General features: G+C 35.6%; 1 protein-coding gene across 1 annotated transcript in view; it reads left to right on the top strand.

Moving 5' to 3' along the window:
* Positions 1-21,634, top strand: part of LOC141456692 (protein expanded-like) — a 91,443-nt gene that overhangs the window by 46,754 nt on the left and 23,055 nt on the right. The window contains exons 2-3 of the mRNA XM_074132890.1: positions 6,513-6,668; positions 7,720-7,819. Of these exons, the coding sequence (XP_073988991.1) occupies positions 6,552-6,668; positions 7,720-7,819 (217 nt within the window). The 5' untranslated portion in view covers positions 6,513-6,551. The remainder of the gene's footprint in view (positions 1-6,512; positions 6,669-7,719; positions 7,820-21,634) is intronic.

Genomic DNA, 21,634 nt, shown 5'->3' with positions numbered 1-21,634 from the left:
AAACATTATGGTGGCTCTGCACCTTCGATTAGAACGGTTTATAAGTGGTTTCAAAATTTTCGGAGTAGTTACTACTCCAGAAATCATTGATAAAATCCATGATATGGTGATGGATGACAGAAGAGTGAAGGTGCGTGAGATTGCTAGTGCTGTGGGCATCTCGAATGAACGGGTACTTAATATTTTGCATCAACATTTGGACATGACAAAGCTATCCGCAAGATGGGTGCCGCGATTGCTCACGCTTAACCAAAAACGAAATCGTGTGAAATGTTGCAAGGACGGTTTGCAGCTGTTCCAGAAGAATCCGCAGGACTTTAAGCGTCGTTTCGTCACTGTGGATGAAACATGGATACATCACTACACTCCTGAGACCAAAGAACAATCTAAACAATGGGTTACCAAGGGGCGAATCTGCGCCAAAAAAGGCGAAGACCGTTCCTTCGGCCGGAAAGATTATGGCGACTGTCTTTTGGGATTCGCAAGGAATAATCCTCATCGACTATCTGGAAAAGGGTAAAACTATTACAGGTTCATATTATTCATCGTTATTGGACCGTTTGAAAACCGAGCTGCAAGAAAAACGCCCACGATTGGCCCACAAAAAAAGTCCTTTTCCATCACGACAACGCACCAGCTCACACCTCAGCAGTTGTGGTCGCAAAATAAATAGATTTAGGGTTCCAACTCGTTTCACATCCCCCCTATTCTCCAGACTTGGCTCCCTCGGACTACTATTTGTTCCCCAATATGAAGAAATGGCTGGCGGGAAAAAGATTTTATTCAAACGAGGAGGTGATTGCAGAAACGAATGGCTATTTTTCAGACTTGGACAAATCCTATTATTCGGAAGGGATCAACAAACTAGAGCAGCGTTGGACGAAGTGTATAAGCCTAAAAGGAGACTATGTTGAAAAATAAAAAAGGTTTACCCCAAAAAATTAAGTAGTTTTTATTTTTGCACGGACTTTTCAATCGACCCTCGTATTTATCAAGACGCGATGGGTCATATCCAAAACTGGTCGCGTAATTTTCATTGACTCCGTCTGAAAGTGCTTTAGCTAGATGATGTAAGTACAAAAAAAAAAAAAAATTATTATTAAACTCTTTAGTTTTTCTTACTTGCTGGCTTCAAGAATTATTGCATAATATATTTCCGAATTTTGTCTGGTGTGCAAAAGAGGACAGGTTCGAAGCAATCTGATGAGTTCATTTTATGGTAATCTCACAGTTCTTGTGCAACTCATAAAAAATTCTACTATCACAGGAAGTTACATGATTTTAACTATTGGAATTTAAATGGATGTGAGATAATACGTGGTGTTTTTTAACGTTCTTGTTCGAACGTCAGGCCCCAGGTTTTGCTATGAGCATTCTAGCCTGTTTGAATTCAAATTGTTTAAAATGTTTTTCTCGACTATTGTTCCAACGATTTGTGCTTCAAACTTCTTTCCTTGTTTTTTTTTAATGTTCCTAAAAAAACTAAAAGCACTTCCAATGCTGAAAATAATATAATTAAAGTATTCTAAACTCCTGAAGTAAGCCCCATGAAACTAACCTTCAAAACATACAATATTATTACAGAGTTAAACTCTACATTTTTTACCGCTTTAGAATAAAATTAAACAACTACAATATTAAAAACACTTTCTTTACATAAAACGTAATGAATATTTAAATGTAAAAAGTGTTATCTACTCTCGTATCAATTAATAACAGAATGTAAAGCAGTTATTAAAAAGATTTTTTGATGAAGTTAGAACAGAATTCAAGCAATTATAAGATACTAAAATTATAAAGTAATGCCTCGTGAAGTGTTCAACTATGTTTTCCCTTTCGTTTTTTATCAAAATTCAGTTTAATTTCAGTTTTATTTTTGTCTTATTCTTAAGGGGCGTCAATCATCTGGATCCGAGATCATATCGCCTTGGCAACAGTTCTATGTCAATTCTGTCAGTTTGTCTTTTAAATTATACTTTACTACGTAATTGTAGTTCTGACGTATTCAAAAACGTTTGTCATGTTGTTAGTGTGATCATATTGTACGGTAATCTGTCATAATTTTTGTTTAATAGAACCATAAAATTGGGTGGTCATGACATTTTACAGGAAACTTAACTTGATCCTGTGAAAGGATAGAATCAAATTAAAGTTAACAAGAGACTCATCTGTAAATCACCTGGAAAAGATACTTTGATCGGAAACTTGATTTTATTGAGCAATTATTTAAAATTATAAGTTTTGCTTATATTTTCCGATTTTAATTTTGAATATTTTGCATGGTTCTCTATGACAAGGGTAAGAGAATAAGCAATAGTTGAATAGTGCGGATAATAACATAATTCTACCAAACATGTAAGCTAGTTTAACTTTATGATTAGCAATTGGAAATTCCAGGGCAATAACGTGATAAAATGTTAATTCGAGGAGCAAGTGAGGTTACTTTCAGGTTTCTCACGAAACTGACCGAGATAATTATTTCTAGAGAATTTTATTTATTTATTTATTTTAAAGTAAGCCCCCTTTTAAACTCGAAGACATTATGTATTTATTTAAATTATTATTATTATTATTTAAATATTAATTTCTGTTGGCTCATGTGCGTACAAGATGTGTATACTACTTGCTTAACATAGTTGCTGTTATGAAATTGATTTATTGATTACATAGTGTGCATTATTAAACCGTTTTTCTGCTGTTCTCTAGCTTTTTTATATCCACCTTAGCTTTATTACGTTTTTATGATATAACCTAGCTGAAACTTCGTGGTAAGATAGGCGAACTGTGGCTAGCGACACAGCTCGCGTGAGTTGGAGGGGGAACTTATAGGCAGCAAAGACATTAAAACTTCAAAAAAAAATCGATTGAATCATCTGGACAGGTAATATTTCTTCTTGTTCTTATCGAAACAAAAAGAATCGAAAAGTTCTTTCGATATTGAGATCAAACTTAGCACATACGAAGATGACACATAACTAAACATTGAGATTATATCTTAAGAGAAACAATACTGTGGTAAAGGTCAGAGATGGACTAAAAGCACCCGAGGTGATAGTGTGTGCCGTTCATTTATTAGTCTTAGTTCATTTCTCAACCTTTGTTGGGACTCTTATAGGAAAAATAAGCCAGAAATCCCCACTGCATTTTTGCCACACAAGTCAAGGGAAGCGAACAGCTACCTTATTGGGTTCATAGAGAAAATATCTATGGTGTCTTATATGTACCCAAAAAAATCAAGAGCAGTAATTTTGTTATCTACAATGCATAGCGATAGATCCATTGACAGCGGAACAGGGAACAAAAATAAACCTGAAATTATAACTTTTTACAATGCTACTAAAGGAGGGGTAGATACTAATGACCAACTTTGTGCAAATTATTTTGTAGGAAGAAAAACAAATAGATGGCCCATGGCCATTTTTTACCACTTACTTAATGTGTCAGCCATTAATGCGTATATCACATGTAAACATAATGCTCAACGTAAAAATATAAATTTCAAAATGGCCCGACGTACCTTCCTCAAAAGTTTGGGGCATCAATTATTGCGAAACGTCATTATCAGACGGTCGCTGAGCACCGTGATCCTACGGAATTTGAAGGTGAGGATCAATATTTATCTGCAAGAAGAAAGCGCAACAATTCTTCAAAAATAAACTTGGTTATTCGTGTATTTAAATGTCTTCATTTTAATTATTAGTTTTTACATAAAAACCCATTTCAGTAAAGCTATAATGTCTATAAAAATATAGACTTAAATTTACTCCTGTTTTTATTTCTTGTAATATGTAATTTTTGAAAGTGGTATAAGTCCATTTGGAGCTTAAAAAATCGTTTATTTTCTTAAGAATTGTACCTAATAATTATTATTTCATAATAAAATTTAAAAGATGTATAGTGTTAATAACATCACTTGAGTAGATTAAGGTTTACGAATATTTTTAAATTAATTCAAATGCAAAACCTTAAATATCTCGATACATGGAAAAATGGACTTATACCACTTTCAAAAATAACAGCTCAATTAATTGTATCTTTAAAAACTACAAAAGTGCTAAAACATTGGTAATGTTGTAAAGTATATGATTGCATACCTGAGTCAAAGTGCAGGCTACGCCATTGGTTTTTTAGTCCATCTCTGACCTTTACCACAGTATTGTTTCTCTTAAGATATAATCTCAATGTTTAGTTATGTGTCATCTTCGTATGTGCTAAGTTTGATCTGAATATCGAAAGAACTTTTCGATTCTTTTTGTTTCGATAAGAACAAGAAGAAATATTACCTGTCCAGATGATTCAATCGATTTTTTTTTTGAAGTTTTAATGTCTTTGCTGCCTATAAGTTCCCCTCCAACTCACGCGAGCTGTGTCGCTAGCCACAGTTCGCCTATCTTACCACGAAGTTTCAGCTAGGTTATATCATATCGCCTCAATTGAAGCACGCTCCGCTGATTAGAAGATTTCTTTTAAATTCCGTCGAATTGACAACATTATACAGTGGAACCTCGCATAACGAGCACCTCTCTTAACGAGTAATTCGCATAACGAGTAAAACAAATTGATTCTTATAGCGAGCGATGTTTCGCATAACGATAGTTTTCTAATGACATTTCGCTGACTGCGCAGTTTTCGCTGACTCATCGAAAACTGCGCATTCTTCGATTAGTCATTCCTGTTTACGCATATGCGTTTCATATTCTCCACGTATCTAATGCATTGATACAGTCGAAACCGAACTTCACCGAATGAGTGGTGTATAGGGGAAGTCCATATAGTGATATTTGTGTTTAAATATTATTGTGTTTATTTTGTTATCCCTCTAACAAAATGGCTTCGAAAAGCATTAAAATAACGTTAGAATTGAAACGTAAAATCATTGAGAAACGAGAAAATGGTGTAAGTGTGGCTGATCTAGCAATTATCCCCTTTTATTTTAATTTATATAAAAAAATTGTTTCGCTTAACGAGTATTTCGCGTAACGAGTAAGGTTCTGGAACGAATTATGCTCGTTAAGCGAGGTTCGACTGTAGTTTACTTTTACATTATGTTGACCTTTATTTCTCTTTATGGTAACTCTGTTTAACATTAAATAAGTTCAGTAAGACTTATCTGAGGGTTTTTGTATTCAAATTTTTTTAAAAATAACTAATTTTATGAAAAAATAAAGTTACTCGCTGTAAATAATAATAGAAAGATTTGCAGCATAATAAAACTCGTGGCTAAGCTCGCTTGATTTGTTTTGTAAAAGTGGAAAGTGCATAATTTAATCAATCAGTTGCATATAATGCATTTTTTTTTTTGGCACTCCCACGCTCTTTGCTCTCTCATTTCAAGTTGTCTAAACTGGATCATTAGTCTGGCCAGACTGCGTGAATATATCAAGGAAATCCTGATTTGTTATATTCGTCATTTCCTGTTTCTAACTGAGCCAATGCACACTTAATATTTCATTTTATCTGGTACATTTCACTATTTTATAATCTTACTTTATACATTCGCCTAAATATTTTTGTTATGATTTTGCTTCATTCAATCTTTGTTTGAGACGATAATTTAATCGATTCTTATTATCGATTGTTTGGGAAACGGAAAGCTCAAGTTTATTTTCCTGTTTTTTGTGAATAACTCCCAGACATTTTTGTGCTCCATTTCGTGTTATATTTTTTTAATTTTTTTTTTTTAAAGTAAGGCACGAATATATCCAATCAGAGTGTTGCTAATTTGAAACTGGTTGGGGAATTAAGGCTTATCCTGCATTTAAGTATTAGTGTACTTGCACTCCCTTTTTCACCGTTACTTCTGCATTCATGAAGGTGTGTTAGACAAATCACCTTTCAGATTATGGGTTCGCCAGTGATTTTTGGTTAGACTCCAACCAAAGAAAAAATCTCGGGGATTTACCTAATCAGTATAATTTTAAACTAACCTACTTGCTAGCAGGAGAATCAATAAGAAATTGATTCCTACTAGATAAAGAGGCCGGATAAATAATTATGACAGAAAACAAACCATTCTAGATTCAGAAATCAAGTGAAGTCTGCGATAAGTTACCGTATCCACGCTTTCTGAAAGAAGATGTTTGTACAGATGTAGTTCGAACCCAGAAAATTGTTGCTCTAGCCAATTTGAGAGAAGGGCACCATTGGATTTCCTAACAGGAATTTTGAAGAAGAGGTAGCCACCTGTATTTGTCGAGAACTACATCCCGCAATCAATAGATCGACTCTCAAAGTGATTAGAACCAGTCTTGCGTGCTCTTAAAAGTATTCGATTGAACATTTAGCATTTAGAGATTACTTGTTTACATTTATGTCTTCTTTTTTTTGAAACCTCTAAGCTCATTGTCTGATTTAAGGACTTGGAGAGCTGAGAACTTATAGAACCGATTCAGCAGTGCACTGAGTGCTTTTCAGGGTATTAAATGACCTTAGATGTAAACTTACCTTGAATTCAAACAAAAAATATGATAAATAAACTTGAATAATAATTATTTTTTTGTGTTAATGTTTAGATCGAAGGAGCTGCTATGTAGGGGTGTTCACGATGCAGCATGCGTGTTGGAGTCGCTGGGCCCTACCACTCCATACCGCAAGGTACACCACAGCCTTGTTCCAGATATATTAAAGTACATCTGCTTGTTGGAAATCCTTTATATTTTCTTGTCGAGGTAGGTTCAATTATATTTTTGTAATTTTACTTCTTGTTTAAGATTTTATGAGACTCTTTTGAAGACTCTTAAGTTCAATGATGATACAACACACCATTTTTAAGATAACTGTTAAGGAAGGATGCATTTTAAATGCAGGACGTGTTCAATACGTGATATAACTTTAGGACATCTCGTCCACTGAAAACGGCCAGCTTACTTGGTGCTTTCCTAGGAGAGTCAAATCTCAAGATATTTGAACGACGTTAAGCGATACACGGTGGTTCGCGTATAAGCACCGCTTTGTCCTCGATAGAATTAACAATTAGATTTTAAAACCTAATAATTTTTTTGGTTAAATAACTTTGTATGAACATTAAAAAATGTTACATATTTTTGTACATTAGTGGTTTTATTTTTTTGAGGGATACACTTTTGTATCCTAGATTTGCGGTTCGTCATGCGTTGACTTACCTGTCTATGGCTTCCACACCACCTTTTTCTCAATCCCAGCGCTGCCGAGGTAGGACGCTAAGTGCGAGTATTGTGAACGCAGATTGCGTTCTGCGGGTGGCCTGCCTGCCTTGGCCCCTTAAGAACAGACCTACTGGGATGTAATACACAATCTTCCGAGTGCAACTCGCATTAAACGGCAAATATTTAGTTTTTTTTCATTACCTGTAGCTGGTCCAGTGGAGGTTATGAGCTTCAATGATCTTCTATAACATGTAGGAAATATCTTCTTCATACGCTGCGATTACAACTTAGTCGTCCGCGAGTTATGTAACTAGAAGCTTATTAATTAGATTTTCTTCTTCTTCTATCAAAGCCCATGAGGGCACCAGGACACAAAGACGGAGTTCATCCTATGTACTTGGAAGTGGATGGAGTAGTTTGAGGAGCAAGGTTTAAACCAATAGCTAAAAGCGCTTTTAGTAATGCATGTCGTAACTGGAAATTGGTTAAAATGTGTTAGCCATTTATAAAACATTCTTCAGATAACTTAGATTATCAAATAGAATAGCAAATTTTATTTAAAGCAGATATAATAGATAATTAAAATTTGTTGCAGCCCAAATCACGTACAAAAGAACTTTATACTGAATTATGCGGCTATCTGAAAGGACAGGGGATGCTAGATACGGACCTTTTCGGTCTTTCATTGATGCTCGGTAAGTAGGTTTAATCATTGTTATATTTATTTCTAAGTTCCCGATTTTGTTTTGAAGTACAAAATTTATTATAAGTTTGAACTTGTTTACAAAATGTTGTTTCGTATTTTGTTCAACGTTTAACAAACATAATTACAATTAAGCTAATATTATTCAATATAGTTATTGTATTATTAAATTATAAGCTATTATATTGAAAATATAATCACAATAAAGTTATAGACACAATTACAACCTGGCTCACATAGAAGTATAAATTACAGCAGTTTACATTGGTAACCAATTGCTGGAATAAATTAAGTATTGTTAAATAAAGTAAACTGTAGACTCTACGAAAAAATGACAATTTAATGAAAATTACTATAATTTTTCATATAATTAATTTTGTCCGGGAAATATTCAAAGAGACAAAAATAGAAAAAATTAAACTCTTCAATAAGCGAATGGCGATATATTCACGCGTGGCGAGAATACTTAACAGTCGGAGAATTCAGCAGAACTATGAGATCGTACTTTGGTCAAAAAAAGAATGACTAAGTTAAGAACTACGAATCTCTGACAGAATTTAGGCATCCTGCCAGAGAAAACTACGTACAAGAGGAATGAACTACATATTCCCTGGAACATGAGTTATCTTCACGAAGCGGTACGGAAGTGGTTAACCCGAGTTTAAGAAAAAAAAAAATGTCAGAATCCCCCCATAAGTCTATTTCGATGACTGTGCTCTGCTTTTTTTTTTTTTTTTTGACGATGACTAAACTAGATTTTCTGCAGAATCATCTATTGTATTGACGTTGATGAAAACTCGTTTACCCTCTTGATGTGATGACCGGGTGAACACGCATGCTTAAAGACCATGGTACTTGACAGTACGTAATTCTTTTCTACAGACATTCAACTTTCATTACAAGAAAAATTATGATAGAAATGTAAAAATATCTAAGGTGTTATTATGAATGAAAGATAAAAAAAAAAAAATTGATCCCATACGATGGCCATATAGATAGTATGTAAACGGTACAAAAAGGATGTAGTAATGTTCTAGAAAAGCGCAATATCAAGACGCAATTAAACCAGTCATTCCATTTCTAAAACGCTCGATTCTGTATCTTTAAGTAACGAAAATTGAGTGAATTTTCAGTAAAATTCTTGGCTCAATTTGGGAGTGGTCAACATCTCCAAAGCATTATTATTATTATTTGTAATAATATAATGTAAAATAAAAGATGAAATAAATAATAAATTAAAAGATAAAATAAATAATAAAATAAAATAAAAGATAAATAATAAAATAAAATAAAATAAAGTTTCTACAAGTGAAACTAAGGGGTATTTATCCTAAGTTTTCGTTAAATAATATAAAGTAAAATAAAAGATAAATAATAAAATAAAATAAAGTTTCTACAAGTGAAACTAAGGGGTATTTATCCTAAGTTTTCGTTAAATAATATAAAGTAAAATAAAAGATAAATAATAAAATAAAATAAAGTTTCTACAAGTGAAACTAAGGGGTATTTATCCTAAGTTTTCGTTAAATAATATAAAGTAAAATAAAAGATAAATAATAAAATAAAATAAAGTTTCTACAAGTGAAACTAAGGGGTATTTATCCTAAGTTTTCGTTAAATAATATAAAGTAAAATAAAAGATAAATAATAAAATAAAATAAAGTTTCTACAAGTGAAACTAAGGGGTATTTATCCTAAGTTTTCGTTAAAAAATAAATCATTCTAAACAATTTTAGACAAAAAAAGGGGTTATATTTGAATAATTTTAATTAAAAAGAACTAAAGTTTTATGGCCGCACCTGGAATTAAAAATATTCCAAATACCTGAGTGAAGAACGAATTATGTAAGAGAAGTGGAATAGGCTTTTAAAAATTAGAATAAAGATTGATACACAAAAGAAGGAAAAAAATTATCTAATTATTAATTTCCAAGGAAATTAATAATTACATCTTTGCCTCCCGTATCTTTATTTAACCATACTATAATGGTTAGGTAAAAGGAATGTATGTAAAATGGAAGATACAATTCCCCCATTAGTTGTAAGAAATTATAAGAAGAAATTAAAACATTTATTTTTTGGTTTTAGTTTTATTAAGTAAATAATCTACAATTCTAATTCACAGTAAAAGGGAAGGCAATAGAGGAAACCGCATTTTGATAGTTTCACACCCAACGTCTAATTGTAGAAGAGAGTTGTGATTATAAAAACATCAGAATGGGTTACTCCCTTCTACACTTGGATTCAAGAAATATAAATGAAAGATGTATGCGGACATTAAAAAGTAAAAAATAAATAACAACCAGAACTACTAAAATTTATGTATTTAAGGGGTATAAATTAAGGGGCCTAAAAAGTTATTTTTTTTTTTTTTTATTCTCTTTTTCTGTTTGAAGAATGTGGCTTCTGTTTAATTGTACAATTAGAAGAAGAGATAAAAGATCTAAAAGATGTTTCGTTCTTCGCTTCATCTCCAACCCAAATGATACCTTCAGCCATATAACCTGCCTTTTTTTGACCATCACAAACTGGATGGGGAAAAAAAATTTTAATAGTTGGATCCCTTGGTTTTTTCTTTTTGCTTTTGAAGAGAAAAATAGAATATATATTATTAAAATTGTATTTTTAAATTACGTCTAATTAGTATGCATTTATACAATGCATAAATAATAATTATTCTTTTGCTGTCTTTTTATCACTTACATGAATTTTTAGAATGGATGATAGGCAGGGGATGGGAAGGGACAAAATGGAAAAATAATAATACAAGGAATCGCCCGGAGGATAATGGGCAATAATTCTTATAACCTTACACAGCCCATTTAATTGATCAGTTCTTTATTAACCTTCTCTTTCCGTTTATTTATTTTATATTTATATTTTAAATTCTTTCATCTGTATATATACATATACTTTTTTTTTATTTTTAAAAATAATAATTGTTATTTATTTCAGGCCCGTATAAGAGGGCCTAAACAAACTCATTGAGCGAACTGTTCTCATAATAAAATGTTTTTTATTTTCTCCTACCTTTTATCGTACACAGGATATTGGAGGGGGGGACTAGAGTACAATTTAAAAACTGGTAGCCCCAGTTCCATGTTACATTCGCATTCATTTAATTCAAATCAATGGGGTTACAATTTTATTTTTTATTTTAATATATTACTACATATTTTTCTTTTCTTTTTTTTGTTGTATTTTTTGTGTGTATCATTTTAAGAGCAAACTTGTTTTTGCTTCTTTACGTTAGCGCTTCTAATAGTAACTTTTTATCACTACAATGGTTTTCTGAATCTTTTTAAACGAGTAGAGTAGGGTTGCCAACTGCCCTTTTTTAACGCCTGGTTGTCCTTGTCCTTTCATAAATTATTCCTTGTCCTTTTTTTTCCAGATATTATTCCACACAAATCTAATTTATGTTATTGTATTTTTAATTTAAGTTCTGACTTCCGAGACTTCTTCATTTGGCGTGTTGTTTTTTCTGTTCTACGAGGGTCGTTTGAAAAATCCGTGCAATTTTTTGGGGTAAACCTTTTTTATTTTTCAACATAGTCTCCTTTTAGGTTTATAAACTTCGTCCAACGCTGCTCTAGTTTGTTGATCCCTTCCGAATAATAGGATTTGTCCAAGTCTGAAAAATAGCCATTCGTTTCTGCAATCACCTCCTCGTTTGAATAAAATCTTTTTCCCGCCAGCCATTTCTTCATATTGGGGAACAAATAGTAGTCCGAGGGAACCAAGTCTAGAGAATAGGGGGGATGTGAAACGAGTTGGAACTCTATTTCCATTAATTTTGCGACCACAACTGCTGAGGTGTGAGCTGGTGCGTTGCCGTGATGGAAAAGGACTTTTTTGTGGGCCAATCGTGGGCGTTTTTCTTGCAGCTCGGTTTTCAAACGGTCCAATAACGATGAATAATATGCACCTGTAATAGTTTTACCCTTTTCCAGATAGTCGATGAGGATTATTCCTTGCGAATCCCAAAAGACAGTCGCCATAATCTTTCCGGCCTTTTTTGGCGCAGATTCCCCCTTGGCAACCCATTGTTTAGATTGTTCATTGGTCTCAGGAGTGTAGTGATGTATCCATGTTTCATCCACAGTGACGAAACGACGCTTAAAGTCCTGCGGATTCTTCTGGAACAGCTGCAAACGGTCCTTGCAACACTTCACACGATTTCGTTTTTGGTCAAGCGTGAGCAATCGCGGCACCCATCTTGTGGATAGCTTTGTCATGTCCAAATGTTGATGCAAAATATTATGTACCCGTTCATTCGAGATGCCCACAGCACTAGCAATCTCACGCACCTTCACTCTTCTGTCATCCATCACCATATCATGGATTTTATCAATGATTTCTGGAGTAGTAACCTCCAGAACGTTCAGCGTCACTTGGCCACTCCGAAAATTTTGAAACCACTTATAAACTGTTCTAATCGAAGTTGCAGAGTCACCATAATGTTTATCAAGCTTCTCTTTAGTCTCCTGAGGCGTTTTGCCTTTCATAAAGTAGTGTTTAATCAACACACGAAATTCTTTTTCGTCCATTTTTTGAAAATCACTCGACTTCCTCGATTCAAACGAATGCCAAACACAAAGAAATAGACCGATCTGGCTGAAACTTGGTGTGTGTTCTTCCAAGAGATGCTACTAACTAAACATAACCTCGATACGCGCCAGTGGTGCTATCTCTCTGACTTTGCACGGACTTTTCAAACGACCCTCGTATAAGGGTTGATCGCCAAAAAATGAACGAAAAAGCTTAACGTTGAAAAACACCCAACTTTGACAATATTTTTTCTCTTTTTCTATAAAAGATAAAATTCCCAAATTTTGTGTAAAATATGGGGCAAATCCTCCTTTATAATTGTACTTTTTTTTGGCAAAACCTAGATTTAATAGATTACGAGGAAAAGGTTGCTGAAAATGAGCTAAAATGGCCATATTTAAAAATTGGTCTTTATTACTAAAAATAAAAAGAAATAACTAAAAATTAGCTATTGAACGCTAATCAACATCCCACTTTTTTCATTTTGATTGTATCGGTATTTCTGTAATGTATGTATAATCTGTTTCATCCGTATAATTGTCCGTCAATATCAGCTGCGTAGAGTCTTTCTCCAGTCTGCACCCTACATTCCAAGGTCTGTTTCATTATGCTTCAATTGTTTACTTGATCAAATTTTGTAATTTTGGTTAAAGGTTTAGGTAATTGTTTTTTTTTTTTCTTTTTACAATTGTATTCAATCCTATTTTCTGTCGCTGATATTCTTATTTTACTTTTTTGGTTAAGAAGAAAATTGAAACCATTAATTTTGTACCGCAATTGGTAGAGACTGCTCCTCTATATTGTGGGTGCAGAATTATAATTTATGGTAGGTTCACGTAGGTAGTTTGAAAAGTCAATGAACTTACAGCAGATTTCAGTGCCAAAGAGAATACGAATACTGAAATTGTAATATTGTAGTCAGAAAAGAGTATTGTGCGAATACACAATAGATTTTCTTTCAGGATTATGTAGCCATTAGCAGGAAATAATTCTCCTGAAGATGTTATTCTTCTTTAAATTCTTCAAAGTTCGGAATCCTCGGAACTTAATCCTTTCCCTGAAATTCCATTTTATTCATTTATTTTCATTTGCACCAAGAAAATACGTTCCTATGGCAACACATAAAATAAAACGAGTACAACACTTTGATAAAAATAAGTCTTTAAAATAAAATTAATCTGAAGTAATAATTTTAAATTAAAAACCATAAAAAGTAGAAGAACTAAAAAGAAAAAGAATTTCGTATGTTGATTAAACACTACTTTATGAAAGGCAAAACGCCTCAGGAGACTAAAGAGAAGATTGATAAACATTATGGTGACTCTGCACCTTCGATTAGAACAGTTTATAAGTGGTTTCAAAATTTTCGGAGTGGCCATATGGGCACAAGTGACGCTGAACGTTCTGGCGGTTACTACTCCAGAAATCATTGATAAAATCCATGATATGGTGATGGATGACAGAAGAGTGAAGGTGCGTGAGATTGCTAGTGCTGTGGGCATCTCGAATGAACGGGTACATAATATTTTGTATCAACATTTGGACATGACAAAGCTATCCGCTAGATGGGTGCCGCGATTGCTCACGCTTGACCAAAAACGAATTCGTGTGAAGTGTTGCAAGGACGGTTTGCAGCTGTTCCAGAAAAATCCGCAGAATTTTAAGCGTCGTTTCGTCACTATGGATGAAACATGGATACATCACTACACTCCTGAGACCAAAGAACAATCTAAACAATGTGTTACCAAGGGGGAATCTGCGCCAAAAAAGGCGAAGACCGTTCCTTCGGCCGGAAAGATTATGGCGACTGTCTTTTGGGATTCGCCTATCTGGAAAAGAGTAAAAGTATTCCAGGTGCATATTATTCATCGTTATTGGACCGTTTGAAAACCGAGCTGCAAGAAAAACGCCCACGATTGGCCCACAAAAAAGTCCTTTTCCATCACGACAACGCACCAGCTCACACCTCAGCAGTTGTGGTCGCAAAATTAATGGAAATAGGGTTCCAACTCGTTTCACATCCCCCCTATTCTCCAGACTTGGCTCCCTCGGACTACTATTTGTTGCCCAATATGAAGAAATGGCTGGCGGGAAAAAGATTTTATTCAAACGAGGAGGTGATTGCAGAAACGAATGGCTATTTTTCAGACTTGGACAAATCCTATTATTCGGAAGGGATCAACAAACTAGAGCAGCGTTGGACGAAGTGTATAAGCCTAAAAGGAGACTATGTTGAAAAATAAAAAAGGTTTACCCCAAAAAATTAAATAGTTTTTATTTTTGCACGAACTTTTCAAACGACCCTCGTACACAGGGGGCCAGGTTCACCGTCCCTCAGACCGTTGGAAGGCCAGAATATAAAAAAAAACTTTTTTAAAGTACAAAAAACGAAACGGTAACAAATAGAATATTTCAAATAAAGAACAAGTAAATTTAAATCACCAAACTGCCCAGTATTTCTTGTGGGAACTATGGGCCTGCTTTTGTCTAATGAGAGATGGTCAATGTCCGGTTTAGTTAAAGTGCTTTGCCTTTCTTCCTACTTCTGCTGTTATTTTACACTCTTTTCGGAGCCGCGTCACCGGAAGTAGTACCGTACATGAGCGACGTAGCGCTTTGCGGCACCGCCACATATAGTGCTACACTCACTGGACTACCAATGAAAGAGATGCCCCTTCCGGAAGTGGCGGCGAGGGCCGGATAAATGTCCTCAGGGGGGACGCATGTGGCCCGAGGGCCGTAGTTTGGGGACCCCTGGTCTAAAGTGTCATTTAAGTGAATTGTATGGTTCTATTACCAGAGTAAGGTTACCAATAATTAAATATGTTGTTAAAATTTCTTATTTGAAGAAAATCTATTTACTGATATTGTAAATCTCTGGTTTCATTTGTTTTTAATATTCGTGAACACTATTACTTACTTACTTACTCCATGGCTCTACAGCCCTTGTAGGGCCTTGGCCTCCTTCAACTATTCACTCCAAGCCATTCTATCACTCGCTTTCCTTCTCCATCCTCCCGCATTTAACTTGGAGAGGTCCTCCTCCATCTCAACCATCTTAGTCTTGGCCTCCCTCTAGGCCTTCTGCCTCCGGGATGCCCTTCATAGGCGATGCGAGGTGCTCTACCTTGGTCCATTCTGTGGAGGTGCCCCAACCAGCTTAGTCTTCCCAGCTTAATGCTCTTTACAATGTTCGCCTCCTTAATAAGCTCCCTCAGCTCAGCATTTTCCCTACATCTATAAGTACCATTCTCCACCACCGGGCCATAAATTCTTCTCAATACCTTTCTCTTCCAGCAGTTCAGCGTACTCATCCGCTGAGGTTAGCGTCCATGTTTCTGAGCCATATAATAGGACTGGTTTGATAAGGGTCTTGTAAATGGTGAGTTTGGCATTTCTCGAGATGTCCCTTTTTCGGAGGATCGGGCTTAATGTCCATAGGCACCTATTTGCAGCTGCAATCCGACTGGTTATGTCCTCCTTTACCTCGTTTTTTGAAGTAAGGGTGGCACCCAAATACTTAAAGTTACTTACGCCATTAAAAACGTGCTGAGCAACTTGTAGGCTGCCAAATCTTCTTGCTCTGTGAAAACTATTGTTTTAAAGAATTACTTTTTGTAGTGAATCTGTTTTGAAAAAAAAGAAATGATTAAAAAAGAGAAAACTTTAAGAACTATAAAGTATTAGCTACAGAGAAAGTGGTTTAATCAAGAGAATGTAAATGTACAAAAATATTTGCCTAGTTGATGTTGTAATTTTTTTTTTTCTATCTGTACCTTTGAATGGCATGCCTTGTAAAGGTATTTCTCGCCTTGTCCACAATAGTATTGCTTTTCTTTTTTCTAATTCCCTCTTAACTGTTCTCTTTCTATGGTTGTTGCACAATGCCTATAAGAAGAAGTGGATGTCCCATTGGTATTAATGAAAGCTGGCCATCTCATGTCCATTGAATGAAAACGTGTGGATAGAGAAGGGTTGTTGTTCAGTTGTTGGTCAGGGAAAAAAAAGAAGAGAAATAAGAGACTTGTTATTCATCTCAGGAGAGTAAAGACGTGCATACTGCAATGTGCAAGACAGACAGACGGGAGGGACCGTGCTTCCACCTTTGCTGGGTGGAGCATTCGTACAATTTTCAGTGTCCTGTCTTCTTCATGATGACGAAGAAGTAGAAGAGTTATCTCCTTTTTCTTTGTCTCTGTTCGTGTGTTTGTAACTTTTCGATGTATACGAGTAGCGGCGCCACTGTTCATTTCCGCCCCACTACCATCATATGAGGTTTGCTCGGTTCTTCAGCGCTGACACCACACCAACTAGAAGGTCCTTTCCGAAGGTACGCATTCCAACACTAGTAGCACCAATTACAACCGTCTTTAATTTCATTTCATTATACAGTCCCCCTCGATTCCTCGCATCATCCTAGTCCATCTTCTTCTTTTCTACTTCATCCTCTGTCAGCTTAATTTACTGCCGTTCATAACTACCTCTCAATCGGTGGCTCTCGCTCGCACTGTTATTAAATTCAAGTGACTATGTAACTATATAGCAGCGTACAGTCACTTCCCAGCTGTAGACGGGGGCTACATAATTAATTTTTTTACTTCTTTTTGTTATTCTCATCTTTTTTATTTTTTCCTGCAACTCGTTTTGAAACGCCAACTACTCCAAACCTTCCATTCCTGTAAACTGATGCATTTAATGAATTCTTTTATTATCGTCATCCAAAAAAAATCAAAGTTATTGTTCTTTTTTTCCTTTCTGATGCTTGAAGAAAAACGTTTTCTGTTTGATTCATTATGCGATTACATACGTACATTAAAAAAAAAAAAATACAACTATTTCAGTAACTGTTATGAATATTCTACTTAATGAAAAACTAATTATGCAGTTTGAATAGCTTATAGAAAAACATCTTTATTACGAGTCTGGGGCGTACCCAGAATATTTGCCGGGTGTAGTGTTTGCTTTGAAAATTAAATTCATTTTTAATTTTAGAACTCTACTTTCATTTAGGATCTTAAATCAAACATTATTACTGAAAATCATTAATAATTAAACAGTTTATTTTGTTCTTTTTTTATAAAGACTATTTTTGTTCATTCACTAGTTCAGAATTTGATTTTATTCTTTGACAATTATGATTGTAATACAACCCAATATACGAGGTGTGGCTATTAAATGACGAGACTATTGCTATAAAACATTTTATTTTGAATTTATACATATTTAGTTATTATCACCTTCAATATACACGCTCCATGCGAATTTACCATTGTTCGAAACAGTGCTGGAAGTCTTTTTCTGTGAGAGCTTCTGCATGACGCGTGCCGCTTTCTCTTTCACAGCTTCAACGGACCGTGAAATCGTGTTCCTCTTAATACAGATTTGACTTTAGGGAACAGATGAAAGTCACATGGGGTCAGGTCAGGCGAATAAGGCGGATGGCCTAAAACTGGGATGTTGTACTTGGCTAGAAACATCTTGAGACAGACAATGCAGTGTGAGCCGGCGTGTTTGTCTTGATGGAGAACCCATGACTTGTTCTTCCACAAATCGGGTTGTTTTTTCCTTACTCTTTCAAGGAGTTGAGCAAGCACCTCACGGTAGTAATGTTGATTAATTATAATCGATATTTTCATCCGTTTTGGACGTGGAAGGGCGACCCGGGTGGTCATCATCTCCGACGTCTTCTCGGCCATCTTGGAAACACTTGAATTACGCAAAAACTTGCGCACGTGATTACCATTCATCGCCATAAACTTCTTTTAATAAAAGATAAGTTTCAGTAGCGGTTTTACCAAGTTTCATGTGTAATTTCACGACAATTCGTTGCTCTACTACATGTGTAGTTTCATGTTTTCGACAAAACGAAACTAACACCTCTTACACAAACGACGGTTCCGGTCAGACTGATTTCTCTACAAACACGTGAGACGCTGCAATCGAAAGAGAAAACTTTATGCTGCACAGCTGTCGGTCGTTAAGATTTGGCGCATGCATAGTTCTTCTGTAGCAGCATCAGTCTCGTTATTTAATAGCCACACCTCGTACTTTTAATTTGGATGAACTAAATTCCTTAGATGAATCAGAAATTTTTTAATCTTGACTTGATCTTGACTTTAACCGTTTTTATATTATTTATTATTAGCCCTGAATTTCCAATCAAATTTTTAGAGATTTGCTCAGCAGGTACGTGAAAGATTTGCCTTCCATTTAGGCTTTAAGGCAACTTTAAGCTAGTAATAGTACAGGTGATGCGTGAAAATAGAAAAACTTTATACGTGGAAATAGACAAATTCTTCTTTGCACAAAACGTAATGAACATCTCTCGATAGATGAATGAAGATGGTAAGGTACTGGTTAGAAATAAAGAATACAAAACTACGGTATAATCTTCATTTATGGATCCAATAATATATTGAGATATATGGATGTTTTATCCTTAACCAGTTAAACGTGGGATTTAATTTTGTTTTAAAAAAAACCCACAGACCTAATCTGCATTAAAAGGAACACGATTTCAGTCTGTTGAAGCTGTGAAAGAAAAAGCGGCACGCGTCTTGCAGGAGCTGACAGAAAAAGGCTTCCTGCACGGTTTCGAACAATGGTAAACATTTAGTGCGGAATTAAAATCAGACAATGACGTTTATACACGACGAACACAGGGCAAAACAACCAAAAAGTTTACACCGACATAATAGTTACTGCAAGCACTTTTTCTGCAATCTCTGAGGCTTGAGATTATAGAAGCATTCTGTGCTCATTCAAAATCTTGTCCCGCTTCACTTATGCATTGCCTAGTTAACTAGAGACGCAGGAGCTTTTACAAGGTAGAAAAGATCTTTGAATTCTGTGCAAAATGAAATCATGCTCGTACTGAGGTCTGAGGTTAAAGGTAAAAACGGCATTGCACAAGGGTTGAGAGCTTCTATTTGTGTGGTAATTCCCAATCTCTAATGCGGAGATCAAACATGTACCAACCACTTATCATTTGGCTGGCTCCCTCCACCCACTTCGTACAATATTCTTGGCAGTTCTATTGGTAAGATAAAGGAAACATCCCACCAAATAATATTCTTATTGTATTTTATTAAAATTTCGAGTTTCTATTGTTAATGGCAATTTTATATTTTTCACGAGTGTACACGTCGAACGCACCGTAACAGAGATTTGATTTGGAAACGCGCTTAACTGGTTAAGAAAGGAGATGCACTTTTAAAAACTGGGAAATTTGTCGGTAGTTTTTACATTCTTAAGTTTGAAACTTATAACGCTCAAAGTTGGTAAGATTAGGGATGAAGACCAAAATTTCTATTGCTCAAATTAATCATATTTGGTGGAAAATTTAAATGATTACTCCAATGACATGATATTGAATTGCGGTAACACTATTTGACCACTTAGAACAGTAATCCTATGCGAAGATAAGAGTAGAGTTACAGCTGTGTATAGCGAGCGCTTGTCCCTCCAGACATGCAGAAAGGTATGGGCTTGTATTCATTGGTTTTTGTTAGCGAGTGTACAGCCAAGAGCGGTCGGATTCCTGGGTGACTCTTAGCACGGAGTGTACCTGTGGCCAAGACAAATAATAGAAGCAAGTAGAAAGGAGCGAGCTACCGGGCTTTGCGTGCTTCAACCCATCTCCCAGTTCCACCTCCTTTTCCAGCTGCGTTCCTCCACTTGGTCGTTACCACTGCTCTTGTCTTTCTTCTCCTCGCATTCTTCATTTATAAGCCGTGGGCCCAGACTTTACTCCTCTTCTTCTTTTGAGAGCTGCAGCAACTCTTACTTTGCCCGCCAAGCATCTCTCCTACCTCTTTATTCCCGCCTCTTTTCTGTGGCACGCCCGCCTGTTCATATCTCCCGCTCTAGCATATCTTTCTCTGTCTCATTCTAACATTACCAATCTCTTTTTTATTTCTTTTTTCGCCAGATTCAAGGCCAAAGGGCAAGGACTAATTTTTTATCTTTCCCTTTCAACCTAACATTTAAGTCCAAATGAATCTAATTTTTTTCTGAATCTATAGTCACAGTTTCTATCAGCGGAATTTCTTTTTCTTTAAAAACCATTTAAGAATAAATAATATTTTATATTTAACATATAAACTGCTCCACAAAAAAAGTGGCGCACTTTGAAAAAAGCGTTTATTTTTTGTTTAATCACATTTTGGTTTTAATTATTTTCATAAACTGTCAGGGAACAATTAATCGAATCAAGGTCCTAAGTTTCACGTAAATAGAGAAGCAATTTCTCGTTTAATCCCCTTCAGTCTTTTTGTGTAAACAACAACATGAACTTTACCTCAACAGTAAATAAATTTATTGACCTCTACAGTCGCGTTTCGACTTTTTTCAAGCTGAAAGCATTGCAAACTCTCAATTACAGCAGAGCAAGTGGCCCGTATTATTGCATTAGTTGTGGATGGACAGAGTCAGCGGTACGCAGCTCGAACGTTAGGGTTGCCTAAGACCACCGTCCGTAGAGCCATCCATTGTTACCAGGAGACAGGCCTCTGCACTCGCAGACAAGGTTCGGGTCGACCAAGAGCCACAGAAGCACTTGATGACCGATTTATCAGAATTCACACTCTAAGAAATCGTACATCAACTGCTTCTGAAACAGCTCAAACACTGCTTACTGTTAGTGGAGTTTCACTCAGTGCCGAAACCGTATGAAGAAGGTTTGCTGAAATGAATTTACGCTCTAGAAAGCAAGCCACGGGACCATTGCTCACCGTAGACCATCGGAGAGCCCGTCTAGAGTTCGCTAGGGAACACCGCAACAGGTCTGAGAACGATTGGAGAAACGTTCAGACGAGTCCCGTTTTGCTCTCTATGCACCTGATGGGTTTACCCAGTTTACCGAAGGCCTGGGGAGCGCTACGCTCCGTGCAATATTTCTGGTAGACTACCATTCGGAGGTGGTTCAGTGCTGGTGATGGCTGGGATTTCTATGGAGGCTAAGACTGAGCTCCACGTGTTCAACAGGGCAATCTTGAATGCAGACTTGTATGTGAGGGAAATTTTGCAGCAATATGTGATACCCTAGGAGAGAAACAATTCGTTGCAAGAACAACAAACGGTGCTGCCTAACTCCGTGAGGTTGCTAAAACACAGCTTACATATCAATCCACCAGATAATCTTGCATCTCGTTTTGCGGGTAACTTTTAAATTAAAAGAGTCAACTTGTAGTGCATTAAATAAATAACAATAAAATCACTATTTACATGTAGATAAAATTCACTAAATATACAACTAA

Source organism: Rhodnius prolixus, unplaced genomic scaffold (assembly GCF_049639745.1).
Source record: "Rhodnius prolixus isolate KJV_2025 unplaced genomic scaffold, Rpr scaffold_10, whole genome shotgun sequence".
In the NCBI taxonomy this organism is placed as follows: domain Eukaryota; kingdom Metazoa; phylum Arthropoda; class Insecta; order Hemiptera; family Reduviidae; genus Rhodnius; species Rhodnius prolixus.
The sequence above is the reverse complement of the archived record's forward strand: the minus strand, read 5'-3'. Positions and strand labels throughout refer to the sequence as shown.